Source organism: Xenopus laevis, chromosome 6L (genome assembly GCF_017654675.1).
Source record: "Xenopus laevis strain J_2021 chromosome 6L, Xenopus_laevis_v10.1, whole genome shotgun sequence".
Lineage (NCBI taxonomy): Eukaryota > Metazoa > Chordata > Amphibia > Anura > Pipidae > Xenopus > Xenopus laevis.
The window spans coordinates 149,393,017-149,408,243 of NC_054381.1; the positions used below are offsets into that span (position 1 = coordinate 149,393,017).

The window sequence follows — 15,227 nt, forward strand, 5'->3', positions numbered from 1 at the left end:
ACAGTGGGGCAAGATGGAGACAGTAGACCAAGATAGTTAATGTAGGGAAAGATGGTAACAGTACAGCAAGACGGTGACAGTAGACCAAGGTAGTGACTGTAGGGAATTATGGTGACAGTAGGTCAAGATTGTGACAGTAGGCCATGATGGCGACAGTAGACCAAGATAGTTAATTTAGGAAAAGATGGTAACAGTAGGGCAAGATGGTGACAGTAGGGCAAGATGGTGACAGTAGACCAAGGTATTGACTGTAGGGGAAGATGGTTTGACAGGGCAAGATGGTGACAGTAGGGCAAGATTGTGACAGTAGGCCAAGATGGCGACAGTAGACCAAGATAGTTAATGTAGGGAAAGATGGTAACAGCAGGGCAAGATGGTGACAGTAGACCAAGGTATTGACTGTAAGGGAAGATGGTTTGACAGAAGTCCAAGACAGCAATAGTAGACCAAGATAGTGATTGTAGGGAAAGATGGTAACAGTAGGGCAAGATGATGGCTAGGGTGGCTCTTAGGGACCTTAGATTGTAAGCTCTAGTGGGGCAGGGAGTTACATAAATGATGAACAACTAAGCAGGCATTCCCAAAAAGATGAAAATGTTTGCCTCATCATCTGCTTTTCTGCTCCTGGAATTGGCAAATCTATAACTGTATGGCTATGTATGACTGATCATTTTCATGACTTGTGAAGACCTTTAGCAGTGAAAACATAGATTTCCAAATTATAGGGCTGGCATTTCAGCTCCACAAGCAGTGGTTGGGAATTCCAAAACTTGAGAAAAGTTTAGGGTAAGACTTGATACTACTGCTGATTTTCTTTAGTAGACCTAAATAGAAGCTCATCCTAAAGACCGATTAGGGTGATATTTAGGGTAAACTATAACCTTTTGTTTTATATTATTTTAGACTGTAAGTTCTAATGAGCAGGACCCACTTTACCTTTTGTATTAACCAGTATTTGTATGTTATTTGTATGTTTGCTGTATACACAACACTTTATAAATACATAGATTAGGAAAATAATGAAATCTCAAGGACAAACTAAAAATGATCACAGACATAAATGTCAACAATCTGGAGCTTATTACCAGTAGGTTTTTGACCATGCTGCTTCATCTGATTTATTCCTGGCCATGACCCAACCAAGTTCTGTCCACACTCCAAGTAATGCCTGAAGCCAACAAGTAAATCTAGATGTCTAGCGCAAAATCTAGGAGGCTTTTCAGCATTATCAGTGTTAGGGGAAGGTAAGAAATTTGGGAGACCTGGATGCTACTAACTGGGGGCCAAAACCATGAGACTCCTGAAGAGTTTGGAAGAGTTGACTTGACGTAAGGCTGCTTCATATGTTTACATAACAGTCCTTTAATTGTGTTGTTAACCTTTCTATGGTAGCCTCCTGAGTAGGCAAACTGGATATGTACCTCGGCTATAATTTATTAGGAATTAGCCTACTGGGTAGATGTGGAGACCTATTTATTGAAGGTTAAATTTTAGTGGTTTTAGAGGTTTTTGAAACCACAATAAAACTCTCTAAAACCACGAATGCCATGAAAGTTATTAAAAGATCCGAATATAAAAAGTACAAACGGAAAAAAGTGCCGAACAATCCAAAGAAAAATTTGAATTTCTCTAAAATCTCTAAAAATCTTAGGAAGCAATTGGAAGCAAAAAATAATCCAAAAACCTCAAAAAGTCTGAATGACTAAAAAAAAAAGCTCCAATAGGATTAGCGCAGCGTAGAAATAAAAAAAATCCTGTGTGGTACAAAGATGTTCGAGCGAGGGCACCTACAAACACATATAGATATAAGATTAGCTTTGCTTATTTTTAATTGTTGAAACTGTGATAGTGAATGTAACTTGTTGACATGCAATTATTGTGCCAGTTTATCTCTATTGTTTGTTCTTTTTAGGGGCCTCCTGGTGTTAAGGGGGAAAGAGGTGAAAGGGTGAGTATGTTGCCAATATAAATATAGTTCACAAGTGCAGGAAAAACTTTAGTTCCCTTGAAAAATGTGTATTTTTAAAAAATGACATAATCCCTACTATGACATCATAGAATAACAGAAGGCAGTTACAGGTTACAGTCTTAATACTATGGGGATAATGTGCCCCTGTGGCTTTGTACATACGTATAAAGGCTTAAAGGAGAAGGAAAGGTTAAAACTAAGTAAGCCTTATCAAAAAGGTCTATATAAATATACCAGTAAACCCTCAGAGTAATGTTGAGTTCCCTGTCAAAATAAAAAACTGCATTTCTTTCCTTCTATTGTGTACTCATGGGCTTCTGTATCAGATTTCCTGCCTTCAGGTTAAACCTCCTTGCCCCAGGCGTGAGCATGCTCAGTTTGCTCCTCTTCCCCCCTCCCTTCTCTGCTGTAATTGAGCCCAGAGCTATGAGCAAGCAGGGAAAGACTTGGGCAGGAAGTGATGTCACATCAAGCTAATATGGCAGCTGCTATCCTAAACAAACAGAGAGAGCTTCTAGAGCTGTTAATTCAGGTATGGTAAAACATTCTACAGAATAAGTATAGCATTCTAGCTTGCACTATTGAAGCTAATCTATTGGCAATAAAATGCCTCCGTTGCTTTCCTTCTCCTTTAAAGGATAACTAAACCCCACTTTAGGCAAAAGTCCCCACTGGCACCCCTCCCTGCCTCCCCCCTGCACAGTGCTACAGCAGATTATGTGTCCCCCTCTAGGAATACTAACCTGCAGTGATGGGCGAATTTATTCGCCCTGGTGCGAATTTGCGAGAATCTCCACGATTCGCTGCCAGCAAATAAATTCGCAAAATTGCCATGACAATTCCGAAATTGTAGCCGGTGAGCAGTAAATTGTCAATGGGCGTGCAGTAAATTGTCGCCGGCGTCGGAATTGTCACTGGTGACAATTTCCAATACCAACGACAATTCCGAGGCCAGCGTCAAATTACCGCACACCCATTGACTTTAATGCAATTGGATTAAATAGGCGTGCATCAAATTGTCGCTGTCAAAACTCGTGTTTCGCAAATTTTTCACCTAATTTTTCGTCTAAGCGGGACAAATTCGTCCATCACTACTGAGCTGCACCTGCAGAAGAGCACAGCAGTGCTCACAAATTAGAATGCAATACGCACAAAAAAAAAATTATATCAGAATTTAATCTTGTTTTCCATCTTCTTGCTGCAGGGGGATACGCAAGCCCACAGCGTGGTTCGCTCCATTGCTCGTCAAGTCTGTGAACAGATCATTCAGAGTAAGAATCGTGCCTGTTATATGAATGGGTGTTCGTTTTCATGCTTAGCCTGCTCAGAGTTCTCTGCAAATTGACATCCCAAAAAAGGCTTGAGTTTCTGATTTCAAAGGAAAAAAAATGTCTTGGGTTACAACTGATGGAATGTTTGTAATTTAAATATGCCAGGGGGTTGTAACATGGAGGTTTGTTGATGAAACTTTAATGGCCACTGGCTACTCTTCTGCCCTGTGACAAAAATATACCAATTTCATTTTCTGTTGTTCTCTGTGGGATCCGCAGTTTCTCTGCAGTCATTTCTTATTTCTCATTTCATACTTGGAATGAGTCAACATGAAACTACAGGCAGCGGAAATAAGGGATGCACCGACTCCATCATTTTTGGATTTGAATAAATACCAAACCTAGTACTTAGATTGTGAGTTCCGTTCACTGATGTGGATGATGAACGGTCTGTGCAAAGAGTGGCGGAAATGTGTCAATATAAATAAAGGATAATTATGATAATTATACAAAGCCAAAGTTGTCGAAAGCAGATTTGACTTGGTTCAGCAGAACATCGGTGTGTGCATAAATGTGACATCTTCAGTTGTCCTGCATAAGATATCGAGGGTCGGGTTTGGCTCAAGGATTCAGATGAAACACACTCACAGGAAGTAGAATTCGGATATGTTCCCAAACTGATACAAAGAGGTTTATGTAAACTCAGAGATCAGAACGGGCATGGGATGCATTATCAGGAAACCCTGTTATCCAGAAAGCTCCAAATGATGGGAAAGTCTTCTCCCATAGACCCTATTTGAACCAAATAATTCAAATTCTTAAAAATGATTTCCTTTTTCCCTGTAATAATAAAGCAGTATCTTGTACTTGATCTATAAGTAATTCTTGTTGGAAGCAAAACCAGCCCATTTGGTTTATTTAATATTTAAAATATTTTCTACTAGACTTAAAGGAGAACTAAACCCCCAATAAGAAAAGCCCCCACCTACTTCCCTATATAGTCCCCCTCCCTGCTTCCCCCCACATAGTCAATTACCCCTGAAAGTGCCCCTAACACAGTCCTTACGTATTGGTGCAGAGTAAGAGCAGCGGAGCTCATGGGCGTCATCTTCCGGCTCATTGGTCTTCTTCCCTAAGAGAACGCCGAATTGCGAAAAAGTGCTGGAAATTGCCGAAGGGAAGGATGATGAAGAAGATGAAGATCTGGAAGATGACGCCGATGAGCTCCGCTGCTCTTACTCTGCACCAATATGTAAAGACTGTGTTAGGGGCACTTTCAGGGGTAATTGACTATGTTGGGGGAAGCAGGGAGGGGGACTATCTAGGGAAGTAGGTAGGGGCTTTTCTTATTGAGGGGTTGAGTTCTTCTTTAAGTCTAGTAAAAAATAATTTAAATATTAAATAAACCAAATGGGCTGGTTTTCTCCTTTAAGGTATGAAGACCCAAATTACAGAAAGATCCCTTATCCGGAAAGCCCTAGGTACTAAGCATTCTGGATAACAGGTCCCATACCTGTATATAGAACAGTTTTCTTGCTTAGTTTGCTCAGTGCAGAGGAATGTTTAGGTTGGTATAGATTTCTGTTACACTATATGGCTGAAAGTTATGTGGACACCTTCCTTTCCAACAGCTCAATCTAAACCAAGGGGATTAATATGAATTTGCTGCTAAAACAACCTTTACCCTCTACTCTTCTGCAAAGGTTTCCACTAAATGTTGCAACATTGCTGATGTGGTTTGATTCCATTCATACGCTGGCTGGGCACTGATGTTGGGGATCACGCTTGGCTCACAGTCGGATTCATCCCAAAGGGGTTCAGTTGAGTTAAGGTCAGGGCTCTGTGCAGGCCAGTCACAATCTTCTTGACTAATTACAAGGAAACCAACCAAATTAATTTATCCAAAGTAGAATGAAAAGTGGAAAGTCAAAGTAGCCCCATCCAAAAACGCTATTAGGATAAATGGAGAGCACATGATGGTAGATGTTTAAAAACGCTAGAATCATAATACAGGTATGGGATGTGTTATCTGGAAACTAGTTATCCAGAAAAGCTCTGAATTACGGAAAAGTCATCTCCTATAGATTTAAAATATTTAAAAAGTATAAAATATTTCTCTGTAATAATAAAACAGTAGCTTGTACTTGATCCCAACTAAGATATAATTAATCCTTATTGGAAGCAAAACACTCCTATTGGGTTTAATTAATGTCTAAATTATTTATGTAGACTTAGGGTATGGAGATCCAAATTACGGAAAGATCTCTTATTTGGAAAGCTCTAGGTCCCGAGCATTCTATATAACAGGTCCCATATCTGTGCAAGCAATCCTTATAGACATTATATATTTTTAGAAGCAGCAGCAGCTAAAAAGATTTCAATAGCAGTTGGATGTTGCCCTTATCCAGATGGGCTGATATCCAAAGAGACTTAGAGAGCTACAGCCAGTGCCAGACACTTAGAATTTTAATTTTCAGAACTATCGCCTTTTGGCACAGTGAGGTGGGATTGGCAGGAAACATGTGGGCTTTTCCTTTTAAGAAGGCAATGAAATCTGAACCGGGAAATAACATTCCTTTGAGTTTCATTTCAGTAGCACAGAAAATTCTTGAAGCAATTCAGTGGGGTAGAAATACATTTTTATTCATCAGATCCGAAGTCAAAGGCACCAGGGAAATAACGTTTCTGAGAAATATGGATTTCACTGCCCGAGGACACGGAGATGTGTGATACTGTTGTGTCTTTAAAAAGGGGGGAGGTGGGTGTCTTTTTGAACAAAGGGGAGTTATAGAATATGAAATAAAATATACTTAGAGACACCGACCCAAGTAATGTTACCATATAGGAGGACAGAAGGCACGACTGAGGATTTTTAAGATATTTATTTTACATAAGGATGAGAATGAAGCTTTAAATTATATCTACAGATGGAGCATTATGGCTCATTCAGCATCTATTTGAATGGATACTCTACAATACTATATGTCTGATATACAAGAAATAGCAAATAATGACAGATGGATTTATTAATATTGCAACCTATGTACATTTGAAAGTTAAATACATATAACTTTGTTTTGCTTTCAGATCATATGTCCAGGTTCAATTCTCTCCTAAATCAGATACCCAGTCAATCTGTATCAGTCAGGGCTGTACAAGGGCCACCAGGAGAACCTGGAAGGACAGGGCCAACAGGTCCTCCAGGAGAACAGGGATCTCCAGGAAGAGCGGGATTCCCAGGAAATCCAGGACAGCCAGGAACCCCTGGAGAAAGAGGTGAATGTTAGAGAAATTAGGGTCCCGGTGCCAAAATAGAGAGGGGAATATAAAGCCTCCCCTGAGCTAAAAAAAAAGTGCGATTGGATGGTAGAGGTTAAAGATGGACTAGACTTGGTTAATTCTGAGGTTATAGGGATTTAACTTACATATTTTGGTGCTTTTTTGCAATTTTTTCCATCGATTTGTAAATAACAAATACATCTATCAATCCATCAAGTAAAAAAAGAAAAAAGAAATAGAAGATAGCAGTGACGTGCTATTTAGGCAATGCTGAGAGGACACAGTCCAACTTTCACAGCCCAAACCCTTGTACCGACTATGTTTTTTTATTTCTCAGACTTGTTTTGGGGATTCCTATAACCTTCTACCACTGCTTGTAGGATTGGGCCGTGGCATCTTAGATCTGCATAATTGCGTCTTGATTCAATTGACCCTAGTTTGTGAGTTTTAGGGAATTAGATTGTCAGCTTCACTTGGACAGGGAATGATGCTCGCAACTGAAAATACCCAGTAAAGTTCTGTGTTCAAATTAGCAAAGGGTGGAGCCTGAAGCGTTGAGTCTAAAAAAGAGTCTATTTACTATTTACTAGGGGGACAACTGGAAATCAAATATATAAACTGAAGAAAAAACTATATTGAGACCAAAACTTTTAATATTCTACAATGTCAATATAAGGAACAGTCAACATTATCTATTACATTATTATTACAGGTTTATCAGGTGAAAAAGGAGAAAGAGGCAATCCCGGTGTGGGAACACAAGGGCCAAGGGGTCCTCAAGGACCTGCAGGTAAAGATCTATGCTTAAAAACATCTCCTTATACTTTGCCACTTACCTTTCTTCATTTTGTAGAAGCTGATGCCAAAACGTCTGGTAGCCAAGGGGAGAATACAAACAATGCACAAGAGAGTGGGAGAATGTTGGGTTTGTTTTTCACTCATATCCCAGATCTAACTTTGAATGAGCAGGAAAGGAAAAATATATATAATATATATATGCACAAATACACGTATTGTTAGGTTTTGGCAGCCATCTCTCAGTGGGCAGTACTATAACTCGCTTGTGGCTTGTTGCCATGAGAATAAGTGCAATACTAAAGGGGCAATAATGTTTGATTAAAAGCTACTCCCTTACATAACTTCAATGGGTAATAACTGAGACAAGGTAAATGCTGTGAAGATGAGCAGAGGACAGTCAACAAGTGGCTAAGCTGTACAGGGAATACTGGTATAGAACAGTGATCCCCAACCATTGGCTCGAAAGCAACATGTTGGTTATTGGGGTCCAATATCCAATTGGACCCCTTGGATATTGCTTCCAGTGGCCTCAAAGCAGGTGCTTATTTTTGAATTTCTGGCAGGAAGGCAAGTTTTAGTTGCATAAAAAACAGTTGTACTGTTGAACAGAGCCTCCTGTAGGCTGCCAGTCTTCATAGGGGCTTCCAATAGCCAATCACAGCCCATATTTGGGACCTCCAGGAACTTCTTGCATGTGTACAGTATGTGACTCTCCAGAATTTTTTTTCCTTCTGAAAGTGGCTCATGGGTGAAATAGGTTGGGAACACCTGGCATAGAGGTTAGCTGAGATGGATTTTGCACTGGTAGCCACCTCTACTGGGGGAAAACAACAGCCTTCCTATCTGTCATTTTTGTCCCATATAATAATATTGACATTGAGGCTGGTAGAATTATGGTCAGATGGCAATTCTATACAGTATCTCAAGAGGGACACCCTGGTACGTATCACTGTAGCAACTCCTTCTAAACTGGGAAATCTCATTGGGTGGTTGAAAGTACTTTAAAGTAGTTTGAGGGAGGAATACACAAAAGCCATGATTCTATGCACCTGCATAACAGCTCTGCCTGGCAACTTGAGTGGAATATAGATGTGTGTTTCTATAATTGTTTTGCTTGGGCAGAATGGATTTACATCTGACTTGCTCAGTTAACCAGAAGCTGTGATGTGGCTGCAGATTTGGGCCTATATCACTGTTTTCCCAGCCAATCACAATGTACATGGAGTTGTATTGCTATAAATATATATGTGTATATATACAGTATATATATAATGAGAGAACCTTGGTGGAACATGGACCTTGGGTGACCATTGCGGATAAAAGTAATAAGTATTACGGCCACTTTCTTATATAGAAAGAGGAAAAGATGGACAAATGTATCAACTGTACTGTACATATTCTCATCACTTGACACGGAAACATTGCTGCTCCATAAGAAAATAGAGGTCATTAAATATATATTTTATTATGCAGGATCACCAGGTGAGGGTAGAACCGGGAGCCAAGGCCCAACTGGACAACCAGGACAACGAGGACTGCCTGGTCCACAGGGAATTCCTGGTTCCACGGGTCCTTCTGGCCAGCCTGGTTACTGTGACCCTGCTTCATGTGCTGGATATGGGGTTGGAGGTGAGTTTTGAAATGCAGATGCTACATAAAATGCCAAAGGTTTTCGTTGTGTATCCTACCTGCACTCATTATACAGAACCATAGCGCTGCCCCAGTGTTCTGTATACAGATATGGGGAATTGTAGAAAGTGGCAAACACTTTGTTGCATTCAATGCTTTAATCAAAGGGCCATTAACTACATTTTCCCTGCAGCTGATATAAAGATGTTGAGTGTAGCTTACAGTAGGTCACTTGTTCAAACATAGTTGGAATTTATTTATTTATCTGTTGGAATTTCCAAATGGAAAGAAGATAGAATCTTTTGTGTTGTATCCTTGTCTTTAGGTCTTTGTGGGTCTTTGTCTGCTGCGCAATACTTGTCTTGCTTCAACGCAATTGGCATTGTTTGTCATTATGTCTACTTTAACCCAAACCCTTACCAGTGCCAGCAACGTAGCCTTTTATTTACTGCTTCTCTTTATGTGGATAAAGGAGAAGGAAAGGTCTTTTTACTTGGGGGTGCCAAAAGTTAGGCACCCCCAAGAGATTGCATGTACTTACCTGAAACCCTGGGTCAGTGCACCTATTAGGAGAATACTCCGGCCCGGGATTCTTCCAGCAAGCACCACGGAGCGTTCAAATTAGTTTTTTTGCTCTACTGCGCATGCGCAGCCACAAGAAAAAATAAGAAGCCAGAAGACGATTGCTCCGTGGTGCTCACTGGAAAAATCCCGGGCCAATGCACTTTTCTGCTGATAGGAGCACCTAACAGTTGCCAAAGCAGAGCAAACGACCCCACTGCTCTTTTAAAAAGTCTATAAAGTATGAAAATGTCATCTCTTCAAAATCAAATATTTACAATGCGTTATAAATGACCACAGATTAGGGGGTCTGTAATTAACACTCCCAGCTGTGCTTGCATCCAAGTAAACCTATTGCTTGGGCAGTGGTGGTGGTATTACTGCACCAACAGAGAACAGCAGATTAAAGTTCAACCTAGCAGAGCCCTACTGTGCCGGACATTCTTGCAAAGAGTTTTCTTTAAATAGATTCAGCCACCAGGCCCTGAACATGCTATAATCCCCTTGGAGATGCAGATATATCTAGAAAATGTGAGGCATAATATTTATAGTAGAGCCAGATGCTGATAGGAATAAGATGGCAGTAGAGCAAGAGGAACATCTAGTACTTTGCAACGGGAGGAGAAAAAGGACCCTACGTCTTACCCTTGGCTGCAGGTTTCAGTTTATGATCCCTCCAAAAATAATCATAATCATGCTTCCAGAAACCAGCCTACAGATTGTTACTAGGGATGCACAGAATTCAGGTTTCGGTTCCGGATTCGGCACTTTTCAGCAGGATTGGGCTGAATCTTTGTGCCTGGCTGAACTGAATCAGAATCCTAATTTGTATATGTAAATTTGGGGCAGGAAGGGAAATCACATGAGTTTTCGTCACAAAACAAGGAAGTATAATAATTTAAATATAAATAATTTCTCCACGTTTTCCTTTCCTGCATATGCAAATTAGGATTCGGATTTGGTTTGGTATTTGGCCGAATCTTTTACGCAGGATTCGGGCATTCGGACGAATCCCAAATAGTGTATTTGGTGCATCCCTAGTTGTTACATTATATATATTTAACAGATGTAGAATACAGCAGGCATCTAGCAGGGATTATTTTGTTATGTGCGTCTGTCGTTAGTGTATTGATGTTCATGTACTGATATCTGTGTTTTTCTCTTTGCCCATGTCTCTTTCGGCTCTCCTCGTCTCTCTCCACTCTTTGCCCATTTCCAATGAGAAGGCTTAATCCCTTACAATGACTACCAGCCCTGAGGAACAAGCCTGTGACTCCGGTACCGCTCTTGGCTAGATATCCCACATATCGGAACTAGTCAGAGACACCACCAATACCATTAATAGACTTCAAAGAGTTGAACTCACAGTAACTGAGCTCCTTCTAGAACCGCCATGCCGCAAGATGTTCCTTTAAAGAATATTGGAGGGTGTTTTACTCATAGTTCTGGTTGAACCCCCTCCCTGTCTAGGCATTAATACAATGTTTTAGTATTATTTCTATTGGTCTGCATTTTTATTATTGGCCCATTTGCAATGCCAATACCTGTATACGAATATGTGGAAACGTAAAACTATCTACACTTGGCAGGAAGGGGTAAAGAAGAGGTTTGTTTAGGAACTCTAATATTGTTAGAGAAAAGGGGAAATATTTCCATTTAAATGTTCAGTAATATATAGGTGGAGCATTTAGCTTTATCTGTGGCCTGAACTTTACTTCTCTACATGTGAGTGAGGTATAGTTGGTTTATCAAAATAGGTGCTCAATAGTGTTTGTCCATAGGTTTGCTTCTGGACCTACTGCCACTTGATTGAGCAAAGCCGATGTTACCCAATCGGGCATTCCTCCTGCTCTCTAGTGTAGTCCAGTTGCACCTCTGCACAAAACCAGTTGCACCCCTAGGGATCAGAGGAAGCAACTACAGGGGAGGGGCAGGAGGTATAGGGGGCCCCATGAGGGCCAAATAAAGAGCAACATATATTGCTAAACAGGTACAACCTCTGGATATGTTGGGGACCCTAAAATGAATTTGCCGTGAGACCCAGTAAAATCTAGTTATGCCACGGCTAGTGATCATGTATATCCTGATGGTGGCAAATGCCATATGGCTTAGCTCAAGGCAAATAACCGCCCCATAGTCATGTCTGCAAGTCAAAATGCAGAGAGGGAATCTCAGCACACTATTAGCTTTCCCCTCCCATCATCCCATGTTAGTTTTTCTTAGGGATGGCGGGAGCTTCAGGCTGCTTCCCTATAGAGCCCAGACAATCATTGAAATGTTGCCTTTGTATAGATTGGCACCTATTTTAGAAGTCTGTCCTGCCCGTAGTTAAAGGCATACCTCTTTCCTTAATTATTGCCCAGATAGAGCCAAGTGAATAAGCTAAGAATGCAGGCCAGCCCAGCAAGACAATAACCACTCATATGTGTGACCCAGTGAGCCAGCACATCAATGTAAAAGTCTATTTTTGTATTCTGCACTCCTGGTGACGGTTTGCCATTTTTATATTTTTCCCCACTTTTTTTATTAACGTCAATATGTGTTAAGTGTATTCAGTGTTGTAAATACAGTATTTAAACCTATGTATATGCCATGTAGCCTAATTACAATCAGATCTCTGCCCGATCCTTTCCTTGTGCACTAATAATGTGGCTGTTTCTGGTGGTGGCGGTTTAAAGGTGGATATGGTGATCCCACGGATCATGATCAAGACATTCCCGTGGTCCAGTTGCCACATAACACTTATCAAATCTATGACCCGGAGGACGTTTATGAAGTGGAGCGAGACCCCTATGGCTCTTACCCGGTGCCATACCCACAGACTTACTCTAATCCTGGTATGGCTGAGCAAGCTGTGGAGGCAGAGGAGTCCGAAGTGAGGTCACCAGACATGAGCCGATTTGCCAGGAGTATAGTCCAAAGACAAGCCAAGCCTGTGAATGATGTTCAAGAGGGTTAAATGAACTACGTGCTCCAAGTCTTGTCCAACAAGGCAACGGCCATTTGTCCGCATTGTACAGAAATATTCCTTACACCTTGTTAACTGTCCGGAAATTGTTTACATAAATTAGGCGGTCATCAGAATTATCCTCCAGGTCACATAATAATGTACTGTAATACGAGGAATATGCACTGATGTTTGCATCCGCATACACCCTCAGAAGATGTTAATGGATTCACTCAGTGGTGTCCTGGTGATAGCAACCTGCTTTCCTGCATTTAGTTCAGATGTTCTTACAGGGACAGGCAACTCCATTGCCCAAGAGCCACACTGTAGGGACTGTACAGGTGCTGTATAAATATAAATATAGCTAGAACAGGGGCATAGCATAAGGGAAATAACATCACTGATCCCTTATAAATCCCATAGCAAATCCATGTTAATTCAGCCTGCCTGGCATAAGGTATATCATACCTGGGTATGCATCTACATTAACTCATCATGGCACAGACCCACTTTTGAGGGTCAGGAAAAACTCAACCTGCACCCGACCCTCAGGGCTGATTTCTGTGAATGGCGCCCCTGAAACTTTGCTGCCCTAGGCCCAGGCCTATGTGGTCTCGTCACAAATCTGGGCCTGCCGACTCTAACCAGTAAAACTATAACCTGCAAAATGTTGCCATTGTAGAACTCTCAGCTAACCTGTACTGGCGTTATATTGTTCTGTATGCTAACTCTGTGAGTACCTCTAGTTCCAAAACATGGAATCTTTGGGAGCAATGGAGGAGTGTACGTCCCCAGTCTGATCCATAGCTGATCCATACCCAACCCTAACCCCCAATGGTTGCCCAAATTTCAAACTAAACTCCCTCAACCTGCAGGTCACTCTCATATAACAGTAGTGATGGGTGAATTTGTCCCGTTTCGCCGATAAACGGTGGAAAAATTTGCGAATTTTGACGCTGCGTCAATTTTGACGCCCGCATCATTTCTGACACTTGCGTCAATTTTGACGGCGGCGTTAAAGTCAATGGGCGTCCAAATAATGTTGACGCGCAATGGTTTTGTCGCAAGTGACTTTTCCAACGTGTGTCCCAAATTTTTCGCACCATTTTCGCAAATTTATTCACCGGTGGCTAAACGTTGAAATTCACCACAAATAATATGATCCCAGCTTCTTGTCTGGAACAAGACCCAGATCAAGACCCAGATCTCAAGGCCTTTTTCTTAACAAGGAGGAGCTTGTGTTGTATCTTGCCCATTGCTTACTTGCTCCCACCAGGCCCATATGACAGTTTGAGGACCCCAGTTAATACATACTGTACATGGACTAATATGCATGGGCTGAATGAGTAGATTGCAGGAATAACTCTAGATTAAGCCTGTTAGCATCACTAGCCCTGGAGTTGCCAACCTCTAATTTCTATGATATAAAGCGAAATAACCCAAATAATGTTTTTTGGTGCTAAACAAGTGTGTAAACTGTTGACGGTGCTGTTGTACTGCTGACTTTCTTTCATGCAGAATTGACCTTGAAATTCCAGGAATTCTCACAGTTGGATAGTGGATTATTGGTTTATATTCATGTTCAGTTATAAATGAAAGCCATATAATGATAGAATAATGCAACCAATCATAATGAGGTGTAGACTTGCCCCCCAGCAGGATTGTCTTTTGTAGTGACAGGTGTCCAACACTTGGATAAAGGACCAGGCCCAACATATGGCTGCTAGGACTTGTAGTTTAACTCTCATATAATGTTACTGTTGTCCTTCTATGCCTACAATGGCTTCCTCTTTGTACTCACAACTGCCACTTTGTAGTACCCCCGCTAAGTGCCGGGCCAGAGGAAAAAAAAGAAGTCTCTTTGTACTTTTGGTTCTCCCAGTATGTTACACCCAGAATGCAGTCCGTGCTACAGTGTGCGCTCAAGGGCCCCTCCACCAGCCTCTCATTTACACCACAAACTTCCATTCCTTGATCCCTAACCAATGTGGTGCTGATTATAAAGAGTAACATGCGGGTAATTTATTGTAAACAGATTTCCATTGTTTTGTATAAACAAATAAAGGCTGTTCTATGCTCTAGATGGTGTTTGTTTTTGAGTTCTGTTCCTGCTTGAAATGCTGCCTACACAGCGGAGGATTGTGGGTAACTATTAGCAACGGGCCTGACATTTGCTTATGTATGAGCAGTGGTCAATGATTGGTCCTGGTTAGGAGTGTTAACGGACAGCTAATCAGCCAATGGGAATTATAGATCAGCTAAAGACCCAAGCATTTAAAGCCCCCAAAGCAGGGCACAAGAATGTCTTTAGGTGTTGTTCAACATTGAGTTAACTTTTAGTATGATGTAGAGAGTGAGACATTCTAAGACAGTTTTTGGTTTTCATTATTTGTGGTTTTTGAGTTATTTAGCTTTTTATTCAGCAGCTCTCCAGTTTGTAATTTCAGTAATCTGGTTGCTAGGGTCCAAATTACCCTAGCAACCATGCATTTTTTAGTAAAAGACTGGAATATGAATAGGAGAGGCCTGAATAGAAAGATGAGGAATAAAAAGGAGCAATAACAATACATTTGTAGCCTTTTAAGGTGGCCACAGACACACAGATCTGATCGTACGAATCGAGGATTCGTACGGTTTTCGGATCGTGTGTGGCGTGTTCCGACATCTTTCGCCCGGCGGAGATCGGTCGTTTGGTCCATCGGTCAGGTTTGATTTTGACCCGACCGATCCCGCCAGAGCTCATGGCACATTGTAATCTGATCGTTCGGCCATA

The 15,227-nt window shown here is 41.2% G+C and overlaps 1 protein-coding gene across 5 annotated transcripts in view; it reads left to right on the forward strand.

Annotated features, from left to right (window-relative positions):
• The window catches only part of col14a1.L (collagen, type XIV, alpha 1 L homeolog), a 106,840-nt gene extending 92,305 nt beyond the window's left edge, over positions 1–14,535 (forward strand). For 4 of the 5 annotated variants that reach the window (XM_018268234.2, XM_041566622.1, XM_041566625.1 and 1 more), the window contains 6 exons: positions 1,913–1,948; positions 3,174–3,240; positions 6,328–6,516; positions 7,232–7,309; positions 8,791–8,946; positions 12,186–14,535. In XM_018268234.2, the coding sequence (XP_018123723.1) occupies positions 1,913–1,948; positions 3,174–3,240; positions 6,328–6,516; positions 7,232–7,309; positions 8,791–8,946; positions 12,186–12,466 (807 nt within the window). In that variant the 3' untranslated portion in view covers positions 12,467–14,535. Of the gene's footprint in view, positions 1–1,912; positions 1,949–3,173; positions 3,241–6,327; positions 6,517–7,231; positions 7,310–8,790; positions 8,947–10,733; positions 12,130–12,185 lie in introns of those variants that run through there. The other variant, XM_041566624.1, reaches the window with a different exon arrangement.
• The last annotated feature ends 692 nt before the right edge of the window (positions 14,536–15,227 follow it).